The 20,312-nt window shown below is 31.7% G+C and overlaps 1 protein-coding gene and 1 non-coding gene across 10 annotated transcripts; both read right to left on the bottom strand.

Annotated features, from left to right (window-relative positions):
* Positions 1–9,178: 9,178 nt before the first annotated feature.
* Positions 9,179–13,341, bottom strand: LOC149515075 (uncharacterized). 9 transcript variants are annotated; one of them, XR_016327578.1, is made up of 7 exons: positions 12,917–13,336; positions 12,797–12,832; positions 12,433–12,671; positions 11,605–11,721; positions 11,370–11,498; positions 11,080–11,179; positions 10,915–10,952 (listed from the first exon to the last, which is right to left on the bottom strand). XR_016327578.1 is itself a non-coding variant. In XM_089743587.1 (6 exons), the coding sequence occupies exons 1-5, from the start codon at positions 13,040–13,042 to the stop codon at positions 10,433–10,435; spliced, it is 576 nt and encodes a 191-aa protein (XP_089599713.1). In that variant the 5' UTR covers positions 13,043–13,341; the 3' UTR covers positions 9,179–9,821; positions 10,401–10,432. The 9 variants fall into 9 exon arrangements, 4 of the variants coding, with proteins under 4 accessions (XP_089599713.1, XP_089599712.1, XP_089599715.1 ...); XR_016327576.1 differs by lacking the exons at positions 11,370–11,498; positions 11,605–11,721 and adding an exon at positions 9,179–10,507 and having other exon boundaries at positions 10,743–10,952; positions 12,917–13,338; XM_089743587.1 differs by lacking the exons at positions 10,915–10,952; positions 11,370–11,498; positions 11,605–11,721 and adding exons at positions 9,179–9,821; positions 10,401–10,507 and having other exon boundaries at positions 12,917–13,341.
* Positions 9,967–10,158, bottom strand: LOC149515076 (U2 spliceosomal RNA). Its single transcript, XR_016327900.1, has one exon. It is a non-coding gene; the product is annotated as a U2 spliceosomal RNA (small nuclear RNA).
* Positions 13,342–20,312: the final 6,971 nt, after the last annotated feature.

Here is a 20,312-nt window from a genome sequence, read left to right as displayed (position 1 = left end):
TTGGATTCATCTTGTTGACCCAACACACATCCCATTGAGCTTTTATGTACCATTAAATATAGAATCAATGATTTTCTTAGAATAGATGGTACTAATATTAAAAGATTTGATAAGTACTACTTGATCTTATCGAAAGCTTCTTGACATTGTTCATTCCATTCCCTAAGATTATTCTTTCGACAGAGTTTAAAAATAAGGTCACATTTAAGAGTGAGTTGAAAAATGAATCGGGATATATAATTCAATCTACCCAAGAAGCCTCAAACTTTCTTTTGTGTGCTTGGTGAAGATAAATTTTGGATAGCGCGAATTTTATCTGGATCCATTTCTATCCTTCTTTCACTGACTATAAACCTAACAGCTTCTCTGACATGGCTTCAAATGTACATTTAGTTGGATTCAATCTAAGTTAAAACTTTTTCAACTTTTCAAATGATTTTTTAAGGTTAGCTGCATGATCTTCTCCCTTTCTGGATTTTTTAATCATATAATCAACATACACTTCAATCTCTTTATGCATCATATCATAGAGAAATGTTACCATTACCCTTTGATAAGTTGCTCTGGTATTTTTTAGTTCAAAAGGCATAACCTTGTAATAAAAAGTTCCTCATATAATGATGAAGATGGTCTTTTCTATGTCATCCGACGTTATTTTTTTTCGATTATAGTTAGAAAATCCAGCCATGAAAGAGAATACCGAATGTCGGGCTGAATTATCCACCAAAGTATCAATGTGAGGTAAGAAAAAATTATCTTTAGGGCTAACTTTGTTTAGATCTCTATAATCTACACATATCTGTACCTTTTCATCTTTTTTTAAGACAAAGACTATATTAGCCACTCATTCAAGATATTTAGCCACTTGCAAGAAGCCTACATCAAATTACTTTTTAACTTCTTATTTGATTTTCAACATCTTCGATTTCATTCTACTTAGCTTTTATTACATCGATTTGCATTCTAGCTTCAATAGTAGCCTATGTTCTGCTATTTCAGTGCTGAGTCCAAGTATATCTGAGTAAAACTAAGCAAATACATCCATAAAATCTTGAAGCAAATCCTCTAACTGCTATCGATCAATCGCTAAGAGTGAAGTACCAATCTTGACTTCTTTTTTATTCTCGACATCACCTAAATTGATCAGTTCAACCACATCTTGATGAAGCTCAATGGATTTATCTTCTTGTTCAACTAACCTTATTAAATCCAGGGACAAAGTATATTCCTCTTAATCTTCTTTAGTATCAAGTTCATCAGTGTTAACTGAATTTTCAAAGTTAAACCTAAAATCATTGTCATGATTACCTTCATATTCATTAAGGAACCTATAAATTAATAAAATAAAAAATATTGGCCAAAAATTTTGATGGTGATGAAATGGAAAAAATGCACAAAATACATGCTTATACTTTTATTGGAATAATGAAAATAAAGGTCCAAACATAAAAATTTATCCCAATGCTTTTGGGCATAAGCAATCAAGAAATGTGGTTACATTGAAAAATAAAAAACGATAGGTATTTGGATGACCCTTCAATTTTGCAATTCATATCCCAACGGGCAGATGTAAACCAAGGCTTTTTTGTTTTGGCTTCCATCATCCACCATGTGAATGGATAGTTTGGCAAAAGCTTCATCCAATTTTGGTTCCTTTTTTGGGTCTTCTTTAGCTTTTGGAAGCATATATCATTCATGAGTGAAAATCTTATTTAAGTACGAAACAACTATCAATTCATTCTTCGCCTTTCTGTTATGGCTTGATATTTTTTTTGTCTCATGACCCAATCCTGCTTTGCCACTATTGTCTTCAAGTTTTGGTAACTCTCTCATCCTTTGGAGATTCTTACCTAGGGCGAACCCAATACTCCAACATTTGTTAACCATCTGATCAATCATAATTTAACTAAATTTGAGCCTTTCACCTACTACATTAACAGGTTCAAAAGATTTGTAAGAGCACTCTAATGACTCTTCTGCTACTTTCATATATGAGACATTTATAGGTTGGGTCACCAGCAAATCTTTTTCTCTGGCCACAATCACCAATTGCCTCTCTACATTGAATTTAATTTTTTAGTGCAATAAAAAAGGTATAAAGCCTGCCTTGTGAATTTATGGTCTTCTCAATAAGTAACTGTAAGATGAGGATATATTTATAACCTGAAATTTTATATTGAAGACAAATGGTCCATTCTGGATGGGCAGTTCAATGTTTTCCAAGACTTCTCGCCTAGTCTCATCAAATGCTCGGACCACCATCTGACTGTCTTAAAAAGGGTAACTTAGCCAAAGTGAACACACCTATAACATTAATAGCTGACCCATTATCAATAAAGACCTTAGCTACTATATGACTTTTACATTTAACAGTGATATCTAATGCCTTGGTGCTTCTTCTACCCTCCAACAAAATCTTATCATCACTAAATAAGATATGGTGTGGCACACTAGATTGCTTGCTAGATGATTCATATATTTCACAAAAATATTATTGACTACATAAGCCTAATTCAATACCTTTAACACGACATTACGATGCAGTTCAAAGTTTAAGAGAAGTGATAATAAAAAAATTTTGGTTGACATCTTATTCAATTGTTCCACCATAAAGTACTTACTATGCTTGGCTAGTTTCAAAAACTCACAGGCTTCTTTTTCAGGCACAAACTTTGGAGTATCCTTCTTTGAGATCTTTGATTTAGTTCGTTTCTCCTTTCATTTCCTTACTTTTTCCAAAGTCTTTGGAGTATAACACCTTATTCATATTTCCAAGGCATTGTCTTATTATTTTTATAAGAAAATGGGCAAAAGACTCTGAAAGCTACTGGTTTAGGAACAAATTTGCTCTCAGTTGATAGTGGCTTCTCCTTACAACGTACAATGATAGGTTTTGGCACCCACTTATCATCATAGTCACCCTAATATTTTTTTAAGCTCCTGATTCCTCATATAACTTTATCTGGTAAGACTCTATTAATTTCTGCACCTCACGGTGAAATTGTCGACATTTTTCAATAGAATGCCTTAAAGCTCCTCTATGATACTTACACCTTTGAGTAAGGATCCATCATCCCACGTAAGTGCATGAAGTCACTGGTTGTATCAGCCCAACTTCATATAAGGCATTATAGAGCTGATTGAATGGCATTTTAATCTCTTTTACCTTCTTTTTACATACTTTTTATCTTTGTTTAGGGCATTGATTGTATGACTAGGCAAGAAATTTCCACTAACATTAGCTGCTGAACTCTTACTAGTATCAAGACTTATCAATCTTTTTTTAATTAGATGTTGCACTTTTTGTTTTAAAAAAAGGTAGTTTTTAGTAGAATAGCTCGTTACACTATAATGGTAATCGCAATGGGCGGTGGTGTCATACCATTTAGGATAAAGAGGTTCAGGCTATTTCGTAAAGACAACAGTGATTAGATGGTTCTTGTAGAGCTCTTGATATAACTCTATGTAGGTTATGGGTATAGGATAAAAAATGAACCTTTCCTTGGTTCGAGGTTCCCTAGTATTACTTGTAACATTGATTAGGTGAACAGAAAATCTTGGTAAAGATGGATAAGATGGTCGAGTGGTTGATTGGTAGGGAGTTACAGAGCTATGATTTACCGTATGATGGTATGTGGGGTAAGTAGGTTGAAAGTAGCTTCTAAATTACTGCCCCTCAAGACTCACAGCCTGAGTCTCACTTTTGTTTTTCTTGGGTGCTCTCTTGAAAGACTTACCTCCTTCAAGCTTACTATTTTTAATGACGTTTTCAATAATCTCTCATGAAATCATCATATCAACAAAGTTCTTAATCGTATTTTCGATCATTCTTTCATAATAGGGTGACTTTAGAATGCTCACAAATAGCATAATAGTCTCTTTCTCCGTTAAGGGAAGTTATACTTGAACAGCTACATTTCGTTATCTTTAGGCATATTGTTTAAATGATTCAGATACCTTCTTTTTTATTACCTATAAAAAAAAATAGTCTAAGGCCATATCAATAATATGACGATACTGATTGATGAAGAATCGGGTCAAATCTTTTCATGTTTTTATTCGAGTTTTATCTAATTAAACATACCACCTTACAGCAAACCCAGTTAAACAGCCCTAGAACATATGCATTAGCAATTTTTCATTATAAGCATATACGATCATTTTGCAACAATATATGGTGATATGTGTGATAAAGCACTTAGTACCATCATATTTCTCAAACTCTGATACTTTAAACTTGGGTGGCACTACCACGTCTGGTACTAAGCAAAATCCTTCAACATCCATGAACCCATAAAAATCCATTCCCTCTACCACTCTTAATCTTTCCTCAAGTCGGCTTATGGCTTGATCAGTTTTAAAACTTTCTAAAGGCACAACTATCTATGGCTTTTCTTTCTCCTTTAGTTTATCTGTAGTAGTGAGTTGATGGGCTCAGTTACTTTTTCGACAAAAATAAGATTACATAACTTTGGATATTCTCATGACCTAATGCATAGATCATTTCTAGATAGTTGTATTTCGAAAAAGCTACTTGTTAAGGTTGGAATAATGTAGTTTGATTTTGTTGTAGACCAAAGCTTGAAGGATATGCTAAGTTGGTACCATTTCCAGAGCATCTAGAATTTGGCTCAGCTTTTCCTCTAGTGCCTCTTGAGCTTTTTCTATCTTTTCAAGGTGGCTTGCATTATCCTGCTCCATTTTTCTAACTCGAGCTTGAGTATTGTATTGATGTGTAACTATTCTTGTACCTTAATACCACAATTGAAAATTCAATGATGTTGTTATGATAATGAATGGATGAATAAGTGTAATGCAAATGCATGGAAAAGAACAAAAAAGTAAATATTTGCTCTTTAAAAAAAATTCAACAAAAAAAAACTTTCATTCATTCCACAGAAGTCTGTTTTACATCAAACCTAATATTGTTCCTCTATAGAAATGCTTAACTTACTCATACTGGTATTTAGCTTCATCAAGAAGTTTAACAATTTTTACCCATGCTCTTTTGTTGGTGTAATCAAAGTTCTCAGTGCCTTAGCCTTTTCTGTCATTTCGTTGCTTGGATCACAGCCTGCCTATCTGAGTTGTGAGGTGCTTTATATACTCTGCCTCTCCAACCTTTTTTTTTTATCGCACCACACCTGATAGGATAACTCTCTGTGCCTTTCCATGAGGATTCTGACATGATTTTTTTTGCTCATTCAACTTTGATGTCAACGTCAAAATGTAGTTTGAAAGACATTGTTTCTCCTGCTCAATCTTCATAAAAGCATTTTTCATTTAGGCATATTTTCTTTCAACTCTTCATTTTCACAAACCAACTCTGTGTTATTTATTTCCTTAGCTTGCACTTGTATACGCAATCTCTTATACTCTTGTTGTAGCTTCTTCAATTCCTTGAGGGTATCATCCCATTCTCTAATAACTTTCTGGGTCTTGCTGTATTTTTTAAAAATCTTATGGACTTGGTTTTCTAATTTCTCTACTTTATTTTACCACTGGTTTTTTTTTCTTGTAGTTTCAAGATCTCTTGTCTCAACTTCTTCTTTTCCATCTCATGCTCTAACTTTGAAAGCTTTTTATTTGACTCTTGACCCACTGGTAAGTGATCATCCTGAGGCACAAATGAAATCTCAAAACCTCTCTTATTTCTTCAAATCCGATATCCCTGAGTAATTCGATCAGTGAATGACCCTGGGCTTACTTTCTTGCGCTTCTTTCAAGCCTTAATCATGCAATCAATCTTATGAAAAGTTTCAAACTTCCCATATGAGCAATCAAACTGGCTGAGCTGCAGGTTATAAGAGTAAATTATTCAACTCCATGCTGTCTCCTTATCATCAATGGTGCATAACTTGTCAACTGTCATAGACTTAAAAATGTGACCCCTATCTCATCTCCACATTGGTATAACATAGGTTTCTTGCCCATCCACGGAGCTAGCCATTTTACCTATCCAACTGTAAGCCTTTGTAGCAAACATTTCCACTATTTTTTAGTCTTTGCTTCTAACCAAGTGCTTTGACAGAATTCCCAAATCGAACTTCAAGTATGAAAGTAAAGTTTGGTAAAAACAATTCTTTGCATTCAAAATGACTTTTCATCCATACAAATAATAAGGTTATACAACCCATGAAACGTGCTTTGTCCATTTGCCTACAGAAATTTAGAGATTTGATAGTTTTTGCCAATATAATTGGTGAAGGATTACATCCCCTTTCAATCTGCTCAAATAGATCCATCACTTCTACCTCAATATGGCCTAAAACTTTAAGAAAAATGACTAATCTATATATGGCTAAAGCAAATGCATTCATTCCCTGATCATCATCTAGATGTTTGATGATGAAATCCTGAAGAACCTCCCATGAAATACCTTTGTGATCTTTTTTTCTCAAATGTATGAATTTATAGTCTTCTTTCCCACTTCTAGCATCTGACCTAGCTTTTTACGACTTCCTATTTATATTTCTTCATTTATATTCTGTCTGGGTAAAATGGATGCATACCAACCAGAGTTGAATACTCCTTTATTATTGGTAATAGATCAACCTTCTTAAAAATGAAACATCAGTAGGTCGGATCCCAAAATTGTACCATTATCCTGATTAGTACCAACCAAAGTTGAATATTCCTCTATTATTGGTACTATATCAACTTTCTTAAAAATGAAGCATCAGTAGGTCGAATCCCAAAATTGTACCATTATCCTGATTAGTGAGTAATCAACCTCTACTAACATGAATATGCAATGTGCCCAAACTTTTCACAAAAAGCCTCTTACCTTTAAGGGGTTATACTATTTCATATATCCGATAGGCTTTTTAGCTCATTATGTTTGAGAAGCAAGTGAACTTCTCCTGACAGTGTAGAGACATGACCAAGTGGCAAACAGTCTCTTTCTTTTTGCTGCTTATTTTCTGATTCTATCTTTACCTTTATGGGATAGTCACATTTGAACAGCATATATGAAGCACAAACCTGACATTCTGTGAAATCCATGAAGACTTTTGTTGAAATAGATTTAAGGCAAATAAAACACTATGCAATATATAAAGTGTTCATGAATGTGCAAGAAAAGAAATAAAAAAAACAAAGAGGTTAGTTAATCACTTCATATAGTAAACATGGCAATTAAGATAACATAACCTAAAATTTTGGATTATTTACAAAAGGTGAAAAAATAAGGCTCTATCTATAGTGGAGCTTCTAAAGTTAACTATACATGATTTAGGATTATTTCTAAAAAGTTTCTCAATTGTTCCTTACATCATGATCCATTACAAACTAGTAAGACACCTCAATCCTCACCTATCATAGGTTTCAAGCAAAAAAAGTTCAATCTCAGTAAGAATGTTTCACAGGCCTATACGGAGACATAAAATCTCACGATCACATAGGTACTTCACTCCCTCATAAAGGTAGAGCCAAGGTAGAGAGCTTATGTTATGCAATGCAAATGAATGACAGGTACATATACAATGAATAGATAATTAAGCAAATATAAGCAATGAATAAAAAGAAAAACAAATAAACAAGCAGGTACACACAATGAAAATAAATAATAAAGCAAATACAAGCAATGAAAAGAAATAAAATAATTTTAAATTTATTAAGGCTTAGATAATAAGAAATCATTTACTGACTTGACTTTTAATATCCCCAGTGAAATCACCAAGCTGTCATAATATATAAATTTGTAGACCTATCGCCAAACATGGGTTAAAAGAGTCGTCACCAATCTTTTTTGTTTAAGCATGATTGACCACCTGAAATATGTTTTTGTCTACGAAAACAAATGTTAAATTCGAGAGTCAGTTATGCATAAGAAAGATTGTAACACTCCACAACGTCCATCCAAAAAATAGTATCAGTTTGATTTTAAATTATCCAAGCTTTAATCATTTTTATGATTTATAAAATAATTTAATATTAAAAATTAATTTTAAAATTATCCAAATAGTTTGATAACAATATAAGATAATTTTTTCACTTCAGAAGTATTTATAGAGACTAATATCCCATTTTGAAAAAGCTCTGTCGTCGAATTTATTAATTTATTTTGAAACCTCCCAATAATTTGATAAAGCTTACTTCAAAACAATCTTCTAATAGTTTAAATGATAAAAATTATCATTATTTGAAAATATATATTTTTTATTTTTTTCAAAAGGTTTTTCTTTTTTTTTTGTAAAAAAATTTATTATTTTTTTAAGATACTAATGACAAATATTTATAGCTTTTTTATATTTTTTTATTTTTAAGAGAAAAGAAAAAATAAACCAAAACATATAAAAAAAATGAGAGAAAATAAAATAAAAATCAAAAAATAAAAATAAAATGTAAAAGAAAAAACTTACGAACGAGTCGAGTCAATACCAAGATCAACACACGAATCCTAAATCGGGTTCATGTAGATCCCAAACGGCCAAAATAACGTCATGTAAAGGCGATCTATAAGGCACCCTTCAACATTTTTTTCTTAGAAATCCCAAAACCTTTCTCTCTAACCCAAAAATCTCTAACCTCTCTCTAAAAAATCATCCGACAAATTTAACCGAAAACAAAAAATCTCACCGATTTTTGACATTGTCATCGAAAATTTCAACTGAAAACTGAAAAACATACCAATTTCTAAAAAAACATATTGAATTTTGGAAATCATTCCGGAAACTTCAACTTTGTCGAAAAATTTCACCTAAAAATTTAAAGTTCTTCAAAAAGCCTAAAAAACCCAAAAATTTTGAAAAAAATCCAAAAAAATTCCTAACCCGTTTTAAACCTTCCGTGAACCTCTTACAACTTTAAATTCACCCCCAAAAACCTAAAACCCCACCAAAGCTCCGAATCAAATCCAAAATCTCAATTTTTGAATCCCAAAAACCCTTACTACCAAACTTTTCCTAAAATTCTCCCAATAATTTTCTGTCTTTCCTGTGTGTTCTTCAGTGTTAAAATTGATCCAATTTATAGATAAGCCTAAAAATGATTTTAGAAAACAAAAAAAATCAATCTCAAGCTTGAATCTTTAGATTGCATTATGTCCAACGTGATTTTTAGTCTAAAATTCCAACAATTTGATCTTGTGTTTGACCCAAGGATTCTGATCCCAATTCCATTATGCACGTGTGGATCGAAACAAAAAAAAAAGTAGCAAGGAAAGAAAAAAAAAAAAAAGAAAACAAATTAATAATAATAATAATAATAATAATGAACAAGCTCTCCACTTAGGCCTGAACCCAAATGGGCCCGAACATTAATGGGCCCAATTGGGCTCAAACCTCAATAGGTCCGCACACAAATGGATTTCTATAGCTACTGAAACAAAATGGGCCTAAATGGGCTTGAACATTGACGAGCTCAATTGGACCCAAACCTTAATAGCCCAATTGAGCCCGAACTTCAATGAGCCCAAACACGAACGGGTGTCTACAGTTGAATTCCAATTAGCCTAAATGGGCTCGAACATTGACGAGTCCAATCGGGCCCGAACCTCAATGGACCCAGATACAAATTGATGTCTACACTTGTCAAGCCGAATTCAACCACAGAACCAAGAACATACCAAACATTAAGATTCTAGATAACACTTAGTGACTTTCATAACCGTAATATTTAATGACTCTCATAATGTAATACTCAAAGATTTAAGTTTAGATTTTTACATATATATCATATCATATTCACACATTTTTTTTATTTGGGATTGAAGGCATCATAGATGCCTTTATTCATCTTCAATTAAGATAGGTAACCATTCTTATCATCACATAAGGATTCTCGCTTCTGAGACCAACAAAGGCAGCCGTATTAGTTACCTATTTTGAACAAAAAATGAATTAGACTAACTGGGACAAGAAAAACATCTCCAGGGCATATTACTTCAGTAATGAAATGACTATCAGGGTTTTAGACATAGATATGATTACATTCACAAATCAAAATAATTAAACTTGTATTGGATGGAGAGCTCTAAGCCCGAGCTTTAGTGCACCGCTTAGGCGACAAGCGAAAACACCTATAGCAAGCTATTGTGGGTGGACTTTCTAAAAAAATAAATTTAATATCATGTGAGCTAATAACCCACGTATCAAATATTAAATTGATAAAATTAGATTCTACACTTGATTTTAGCCAAAAGGTTGAGAAAGGCATGCTTTTGCTCTCATAAATCTACTTCTTTTGTAAGCCTATTCTTGCTCCTTACTTTTCGCTATGTGGTATGGGATTTAAGTAAACCAACTATAATATAACAACCACTGTTTGCACATAAAAAGAGAACCTTTCCTAAATAGGGTGTTTTCCTAAATAGTGTGTTTGAGGGCCACTTATTACTTGTTATAGATCAAATTAAAGCACAGCCAAGGAAGTGTAGAAATTGCAAATTAGGTGGCAACCTTGCATCTAGGGTTCGTATGTATGCTCTCCATTATAAAGTTTGAGCGTTTTCTTTTGGCATGGAAACTCCATTCTCAATCATGAGAGTAATTAAAAGATAATAAACCTGCAGTAGAAACTTATAAAAGTCAAAACAAGCAACTTTGGGAAGAGATCAGGTGGTGGGGAGGATAAAGAAAGGAAAAGAAACATCAAGCTATGTCAAAAAGAATGACAATCATACAAAGGCCAATTTCATGGACAAAGAATAAATATAACATTTAAATTTCAGAGTAAGCAGTAAATGGATGATATTTTTATCTTTCTAGTGCTTTAGTTTCTAAATTTTCAGAGATATTCACCAGGAATTTAAACCCATCTACAAAAACCAAAGTGCAGCTACCAAAGGTTAGGCCAATGAGGTCCCAACATCTTCTTCTATATCCTTGCTTGAGCTTCTTGTACAAGCAATTAGAATTTACTCAAAAAGCTTGACCATTTTCTTCTCTATGTAAATCTCTTTCTTCTACAGTTCATTAGATTACTGATTTAAGTTTTCTGCAATATTGACACTGAACATAACATTAAGAGCGTATAACATTAAACTAAAACTACTAATTAAGTTTTATAAAATAAAATAAAAATAAAATCCCCACCAATGGAGGTTATAGGATCACAACTACAAAAACAGCCACATACCCTAAGTTTCTTGTTTGGTGCAACTACTTGAGGAGGAACAAGTGAAGACAGATCACACAATGGTCTTGTAAGTGCTGAATAAGTTGGGTGCTCAATAGCCCTGCAAAAAGGTTAAAATAGTAAGTATGATACCCTTGCAATAATTAAACAAACGATACTGCCTTGAATGGTCAATATTTACTGCATATAGCCTTCCACCAATATACTGTAACAAAAGCCAACATATAAAAAAAAGACTGACAGATGTCTTTAGTGGGTGCCATTGAGAAAATAAAAAAAAATTAGCATACCATATATAGGAATCTTTGACGCAAGTCCAAATATCAAGGTTAGGAACTCGAGGATGACACCAAGATGCTACACTATGACATGCAAGCTTTGGAACGGGTTTAATTTGCTGCAACTCCTTAGCAGAGAAGCTAACAAGAATGAAAAGAGAAAACATGCCAACTCTTTACTGCAAAATTTCAGTTACAGGAAGTGCTATTCACAACGGTTAATACTTCTCATGGGATAGTAAAAAACCTCAAAAGAGATTGTGTCCCATATAGCAAATGTCTTTTCTGCACCCATTGTAATAAGCTGAGGAGCACCTCCAATCATTCTAGAAAGCTCAACAGCAATAACTCCAGCATCATGTGCCTATTTGATATCATAAAAATGAAAACTTTCTCATAGTAAGTGCATCTAGACAATATGCACACAAATAGGTCCAAAAAGTTTAAGTGAATACATAGAAAAGTTGTCATCACATAGTAGCTTGATGTTTCCTTGACTTAAATTTTCAACAAAAGATTGTGAGTGGACTATATACCCCCAGGATTGATACTGACCTTTTCTAGCCACTATAAACATAGCTAATAAAAGAGATTAAAAACCATAAAGACCCAAAGGGTGCAGCAGGCCTTTTATGTGCCCCTTGCCTTTCTACGCACAAAAGGCATGCACTTAATAAAAGGCACCTTGCCTGACGGGGTATGAGGCGCTTTAATTGAAGAAGGCAAATCAACAACGTCACCTCATGCCCGCTACAAGATTATTGTTTTCAATGATAAGAAAAAGTAATCAGAAGTTAGAGGAAGGTAGCGGCAGCAGAAAAACTCAAAAGTGAGGAGGCACACAAATGAAATCAAAATGCTATGCAGGTCATCCAAGGATATGAAAAGATGAAAGCATTGGAAGTTAAAGCCAGCAGATAACATGGAATAGGAAGCTTCAATTGTGGAATTTGGGCTCAGCAAATTATTTGACATAAAGAAATGCATTTTCTTTTCCACAATAATAAATATGAGTACATAAAATATGGTGATGAAACTGATATTTCAAAAATGAGCAAAGTGAAAGACCACTGACCAGAGAAGCGAGTTGTTGTCAAGCTCTTGTTTGGGTACATCAAGGCCACGCATGGTGACCAAGTCCAAAAAGATGGCTTTATTTTCACAGCAGATGACAAGAAAATGCCGTCCTTTTGTTGATGGAGCCGGAGAGGCAAAAGCAGAAGTAAGTTGATTCACAGCAGAAGGAGCCTCCGCAGCCGCAGAACGGTTACGCCAAAGTTGCCAAAACCGCACGTCATCATCCAAAAAGCTCACCTGCTTAACACTTTTAACAATTGATCAAAATAAAAAGGTCGACATTTCAAATTCACTTTTAAATTTTCAATTTGAAGACAGGAAAAAGAGGGCTAAAAATGCACTACTACTTATTAAATACCTACCTCCACGGATGGCCTCTGTAGGTTTCCTTTCAGGCACTGTAAAGTCAAATTTTTGTAAAATCAAATCAAATCAAACCCAAAAAAGAAAAAGAAAATTACAAATAGAAATAGATTGCGAACCAGATTCGCCCTCAGCAAGCTTCTCCAATTTAGGACACAAGACGTCTCTGGTCGACCCCACCGGCCTTCAGTTTGTAAATGATCTGGCGATGCTCCCAGTGCATACGGAGATGTGATCAGAGGCATCGGCGGTTACCAACCATGGATGAGTCGGATGCACCGCTATCTTGACAATCTTCTCATTGGTCGCTCGAAATGCCCTCAGCCGCAGCATTTCTCCCAGATCTGATCTAATTGTAAAACAGTAAAACAACTTCTCTACCATTCACTTGCAACTGAAACCAACAAATCTAGGATCTCAATTCAAATTTCCAATCTCCTCCAGAATTCCAGATCCAGCCACTCTCGGCTAAGTCCTGTCCCTACATGTTTTCAATTTGCCCGCCCCACGCTCACGATTTTTCCTTTTTTTTTTTTTCTCTCTTTATTTTACATTTTTACTTTTAACCAGAACTACAACTAGAAAATATTTAACAATAAAATAAAATAAAATACTAAAAAATTCGCAAGAATTATTTTTTACGTTTTTAATGTATTTTAATAATTTTTTATTTTTTATTATATTTAAATAAATCTTATTTTAAATAAAATATTAATTTATGTTAAAAGTTTATTTAAATATAAATTAAAGATTAAAAATTTTTTAAATTAAAATTTAAAATTTTATTTATTTCAAACATATCTTGACACATCAAATAGTTATGATTATTTGAACAATTATTTATTTTAAATTGTTGTGATTTTTTGTTCTGTTATAAAATAATAGTTTATGTTCAAACAAGTTTATACATATTAAAATAATATTAATTTATTAATATTTTGACAATTAATAAATAAAAAATTTTAAAAGTAAATAAATTTATCGAACTAGATCAAGTAGTCATGGTTATTTATATAAATATTTATTTCAAATCATTATGATCTTTTGTTATTATAAAAAAATTATTTTAGTTTATATAAGCTATTTCAAAATAAAGTAATACTTATAATGACAATCTCTTATTATTAAATTAGTATTATTTTAATCAAAAAACGTAAATAGTTATGCTCGTTTGTACATACGTATTCATAAAATAATTATTTTTTATGAGCTAAAATCAAAGTCATGACAAATTTAACAATATTAAGACAATTAAAGTCTTTCCCAACCATTTGAGCTCATGAAACAGTTTCTAGATGATTTTGCTTATAAAATATTTGGGTTCCGAAATAAATTAGTATCCATACAAAAGCAAAAAAATGAGCAATCATCTAAAAACTATTTCATGAACTTAGACAAGATAGTCTTTATATTTTTTACCACTCTAATTCTATATAAGTAGAAAAATAGCTTTTTTATGCTTAAAAAAACCCGTGCAATGAACATGACAACCATTTATGTTCTAAACTTTACATGAAGAAGCATATCAAAGCTAAAAATAAAAAATAAAAGTGAAGTTATGCATGTGAAATACCCGAAAGAGAGTAAAATGAGCTATCTTTTTCTGATTTCGTAACAGTTTTTGCCTTCTTCTTTTTCAACAAGGTCTCATCCTTTCTTGGTAAGCTTTTTGTTTCCTTTTTAGGTTGGGTTTGTTCCATTTTGTTTTTTTTTTTTGTTAAAAGACCTCTATTTTTTTTCTAGCTTCCCCTGTTTTAAAACTCTCCATCGACCCTTTGTCCTTCAAGTTATTTTATTCCTTTTTTCTTGGTAAGGTTTTCATTTCCTTTATATGTTAGGTTTGTTCTATTTTGTTTTTTTTTTCTTTGTTAAAAGACCTCCATTTTTTTTTAACTTCTCCCATTTTAAAACTTTTCACCGACCAGTTTTACTTGCCCTCCAAGTTCTTCCATTTTTTTATTTTTTCTATTCCACCCTACTATCCTACAAGCCACTGAGTCATTTTTTTTCCTCTATAGGTAGCTTACCAGCTTCTATTTTCTTTATCTCTCTAACTAATTCTTTTTTCTCAGTTGAATATTCACCTTTTTGTCGTCAATGTACTCATGTGACCAGAATCAAAATAAGTCTTTGCTTCGGCTCCTTACATAAGGACCATATTTGATTTATAAATAAAATAGCTTCGGGTCTATAAATGGGCCATATATTTGGTGCAAATTTGGTCTTGTAATGGGCTATCTTTGGGCCTTTTTTCAAGTTGTAAAATGGGCTCTGGTTAGGCTTTTAAACAAGCTTTTAAAAATGAGTTGCCTATTAGGCCTTAAATGGGCCATAATTGGGCTGTAAATCAAATTTACAATTAGGCCTTTAATTGGGGTTTTAAAATGGTCTACATAATAGACCTGAATAAATGGTTCCAGGCCATATTCAAAAATGAGTTTGGGTTTATTGTGTTAAAATATTTCGGATAAAATTCGATTTCTACAACCACCATGAAACCCACTGGAGTTTTCTGGTAGTAATAACACCTGGAACTTAACTTTCATTTCAACAATAACAACTAAAACAAGAATAACATGACAATATATTTAAAACTCATTCAAAGCCAAGTCTAGAAAAAGGTTGATGAATTCACTCATATCTTTGCCAACAAGTCAGTAAAACTATTAACCTCTCTCTAAACACGCACAAAATCAACTTGTCCTATTACTTTTCTTAGTTGATCAATCTCCTCGAGTTATTTTCATTGCCTTCATGGCCTATTTTTTTTTTTTATGATTGAATTTATCACCACTATTGAGTCTGACTTTATAACCAGTGCCTTCTGGTTACATCATAAAGATCCTACAAAAATTTTTATAACTATTTTGATAGCCTCCAGTTCTACTATGTTGGAATCTTGAATCCCCAATGGGCTATAGAAAATACCTCTAATATTACCACCTGCATCTTTAAGCAACCCTCCGCAACCAACAGAGCCAAAAGGAAGTCGAACCATCAATGTTGAACTGCAGCACATTTTCTCTTGGACATTCACATTGTAGTCCTTCCCTACTCCATAGACTCGTTTCCATAACGTTTTTTTTTTTTTTGTAGGTCTTCCCTACCAATTTGTTTCCTTAATTTTTCCTCTTGTTTCCATTGCTTTCATCCATAATAGAGACCTTAGTTTAATTAGAAAAAGAACCTTTTACCCTTCCCATTTTTTGTTTTGAAACACAGTCCCATTCCTAGCCAATCAAATAGACCAAAAGGTTGCACCATACACCACAATCCATCTCTTTTTTTTCCACCAAATGCAATTCCTACACATTGCCTCAACATCTCTTTGACTCTTCATAGAATTAACTAACTTAATCCTCACCAGTTTAAAACCAACCCCCATATAGCCCATGAGATTCGGCATAACAAAAGAATGTGTGCACCATCCTTATGCTTATAAATTAAATTGTGAGATTCATAAATTTTTAGGTTTATGGTAGATAATCACAAATGAAAAATTAGAGTGATATTATAGTTTTTAAAGATCATATAGTTCATGTATAGTGAAATTATATTTGATGTATTGACAATAAATATAAATAATGTAATTGATAATGACCAAAGCCTTACTTATTTTTGTTAAAGTCAAGGCATGCCAAACATGGCCTGAGCTTAAGCATCTTGATGCTTCCAAATCGATGCCTCGCCATCACATTATATAATACAAAGTGAAAGCTACCAAAGCTAGAAAAGTAAATTCGTACACAATCGAATTTGCACTGATCGATGAAATGACAAGATGGGTTGCAAGATCACGCTATGCCAGGCAAAAGGTTTTGATAAAATTTGTTCAATTCCATTTCCATAATTACTATTTATTGTTTTCGTTAAATTAATCTTATAAGTTTCTTTTCTAGTCATGAGCTGATCACATCTCCATTTATTCTTTCCCCAGAAAAGAAAAGATATGAAAACACTGAAATCAAAAATGGTTTTGATAAGCAAAGAACAAAGAGTTGAGAAAAGGTTAGTCGATTGAGAAAAACTACAAAAACACAATTTGCTTTTGGTTGCATTTTTTTTTCTTTCTTTGGTCTATTACCAAAACCTATGGAGCTTTGTCTTCACTGTAAATTTGGATTGGATAGGTTACATTTTTGGTGTTTTGAACTGTTCAAGACTCGACAAGGTCAAGTTCAATTAATACTTTGAATCAAGATTAACTTAACACGGGAGTACTTGTCTTTGTCTCCCTAGAGAACTTTAATCGATCCATGCTGACCTAACTGGAATCAGAAACGGATGGTAATCGATTTACATAGGCTCCCAAGCCATACAAATATAGTAGAAGAATGTTAGCTCCATATGGGGTCTCAAGCTATACAATTAGTTTTAATTTTTATAAAAAAAAAATTTTTTTTTTACAAAATATAATATAATTAAACGTACTATCTACAAGATCTCTATCTTAATTACAAGAAAGATAGTGAGAATTTTAGGTCGAAACATATTCCTTCTGTAAGATTGGTTCAATCTTGGTTTAGTTATTTATTTATTTTAATTTGTTCTACTTTATATAATAATTATGTTATATATTTTTATAATTATTTTTTATTCATATTTTTTTAAGTTACATAATAAGAAATAATTTCTTCTCATATAATAAATCTAGATATTCCCTCATTTTAAAATTCAAATTGAGTTAATAGCAATTTAATATTTAACACCACCATCTTATAAATTAATTAAAGTTTAATTATTTATATTTCAAAATCTATATCAAATTTTTTATTTAATATTTAAAAATTAAAAATGTAATAAAAAACAAATCTAACATGTAACAACACATGATCTCTAATTAATATTCTTTTTGGTCCAATGATCACTAATTAATATTAATAATACAAGAAATGTTTAACAATATCAAATTTTAAATGGTTTTATCTTCTTGGAATTCAATCAAAATATATAGTAAGTAATTATTTTTTGGCCAAGGAATTAATTTGAGCATTTCATCAAGTATCCGAACTTAATTACATGGTTTGAGGAAAGGAAAACAAAATCATTAATATGTTCTACGTATAAATTTTTAAATTAACCATTTGAACAAAAAAAAAAATTCAACCCATATTGCATACATATGAGTTAAATTTATATTAGCTTTCAAATCTTGATTTAAATGACTTGATAAAAATTAGGAAAAAGAAGTTCTTAATTTACAAATCAAGTCAAAGCTTAATTTCTACAATAAATCACAAGAGATTAAAGCCTCAACTAGCCTTTTTTATTGTTATTTTTTGTAAACCAAGTGAAGAAAATAAAATACATGTACTTTTCTATACATTGATTTATATATCTATAGCTCGAATCCACACACTTTCAAGTTTTACGAGAAATAAGGTAGGAAGAAGTTTCCATTTTCTAGTGGGAAATCGTTAGTCTCGGTGAGTTTAATTTCTTTCCTTCAATTGACACTATGAAAATTGCTGATATTTTCTAAAGATTACTAAATTTTTAGAAATTTTTATACGAAGAAAAAACTGTAACTTAAGGATAAAAAAATTGTAAGAATTGAAATTTAAATATTTTAATATCATTTTTAAAAAATAATTGCATGAACTAAAATTTGATATGGTTGAACTGTCATGGTAAAAAATAGATATATTTAGCAAATTTTTAGGTAATATTTTCGATTTACATTTAATTTTAAAAAATAGTAATTAAAAAATCTTAATTTTATATCTCCATAATTACCCTTAATTTAATAAATATCTCCTAAGTTTTTAATTGTATAAAAGAGGACTTATCTAAGAAGCAACCTACATAGCCTTCGGGCCCAAAATTTTGCTGTCTTTGTCTTCTCTCATATATGTCAAAGTTCTAATAATTAAGGTCTAACTATTAATATGATTTTGTTGTCCTATGTGAAGTTTGAAGGCAAATTAGTGCATGTAACTTTTTTTTTTATTTTGTTAATAGAAAACCAAACAAAGTAATAGTAATAATTGTTTGAGTTTTTAATAATTTTAATATAAATTGTGTTTGTAAAAAGTTTGTACTAATTATTTCATTAAAAAAATTCTCTACTCAAGCATTAATTTCTTCTCTATCTCACTTAAATTTATTTGATGGTCGTTTACAAGCAAAAAGAAAAAGCTTCATAGTTGTTGGAAAAAAGCTACGACAACCCTAATCCAGGTGCTAGGTTAAGTTAATGAAAATTAAATTGGCAAAGATGAAAGTGGAGATTAGGGGCTCAGCTAAGTTGTTAATGACAGCAAATATAGAAGCCAGTCAGGACGAGGCTAGATTAGAATTACTGATTATGAGAATGAAGCAACCCTAATCCAGGTGCTAGGTTAAGTTGATGAAAATTAAATTGGCAAATATGAAAGTGGAGATTAAGGACTCAGCTAAGTCGTTAATGACAGCAAATATAGAAGCCAATCAGGATGAGGTTAGATTAAAATTACTGATTACGAGAAGGAATGAGCCGATGGATAACCATTTAAAAATGAAGGCAATTGAAGATTTTTTGATGTTGGAGCTAAGTTTCCTTTGAATAAAAGAATAGGTTTCATTTGTACATGAAAGAATGGTGATATGAGTTATGGATTAGCTTTGATAATTTTCATCTGGGGTTAGTCTCAATGATCCATTATTGAGTTTAAGCTTTCTTTTTATCCTAAAATCTCCCCTTTAGACCATGGTTATTGGTGAAGAAATAGTGAGAATGTAAAAAGCATGTCCTTGTAGATATTCATATATAAAGCAAAATAAAAAGAGACGTTTTGAGTTTCATTACCTTAACACAATTTTAACCTTGTCTAATATTTTTGAATCTAGAAGAAACATGTTAGCCATAAGCCATCACAATTTGGACATGCAAGGCACATGTTAAGATATTAGACATCAGTTTTCTCTAATACTGTGGAGACCCACACCCAATCTATCAAGTATTGTCAGTTATGATCTGAAAATCTCACAATTTTGTCTCACAAAAAGCTTCTCACAATTTGGGTTTAGATCTCTACATATATATCATATCATATTCACACATCAATGTGGATCCCATAAAAGTTGTCACATTGGAATATTTAAATCTCTACATATATATCATATCATATCACATTATATATCCCTACATTGGAATGTTTATATCTCTACATATATATCATATCATATCCACATATTTTTTTAATATGGGTCTCATAAAAAGCGTCTCACAAAATGTGAGATTAAAGACATCACAATCTTTTGCTTGACATTTAGGTTTAGATCTCTACATATAAATCATATCATATCCATACATTCTTTCAATATAGGATTGGGTTTAGATTTTTACACACATATATCATTATCATATCCACACATTTAGATCTCTACATATATATCATATAATATTCATAATTTTTTTTTATTTTTCTAATGTGGGTTTAGATATATATATGTATATATATATCATATCTATACATTCTTCTAATATAGGATTAGATTAGATCTCTACTTATATATCATATCATATTCACATAT

This window comes from Durio zibethinus, chromosome 14 (assembly GCF_047325235.1).
Source record: "Durio zibethinus cultivar Kanyao isolate XHJ-2024 chromosome 14, ASM4732523v1, whole genome shotgun sequence".
In the NCBI taxonomy this organism is placed as follows: domain Eukaryota; kingdom Viridiplantae; phylum Streptophyta; class Magnoliopsida; order Malvales; family Malvaceae; genus Durio; species Durio zibethinus.
Note: the sequence above shows the minus strand (reverse complement) of the source record. Positions and strands in the feature narration are given on the sequence as shown.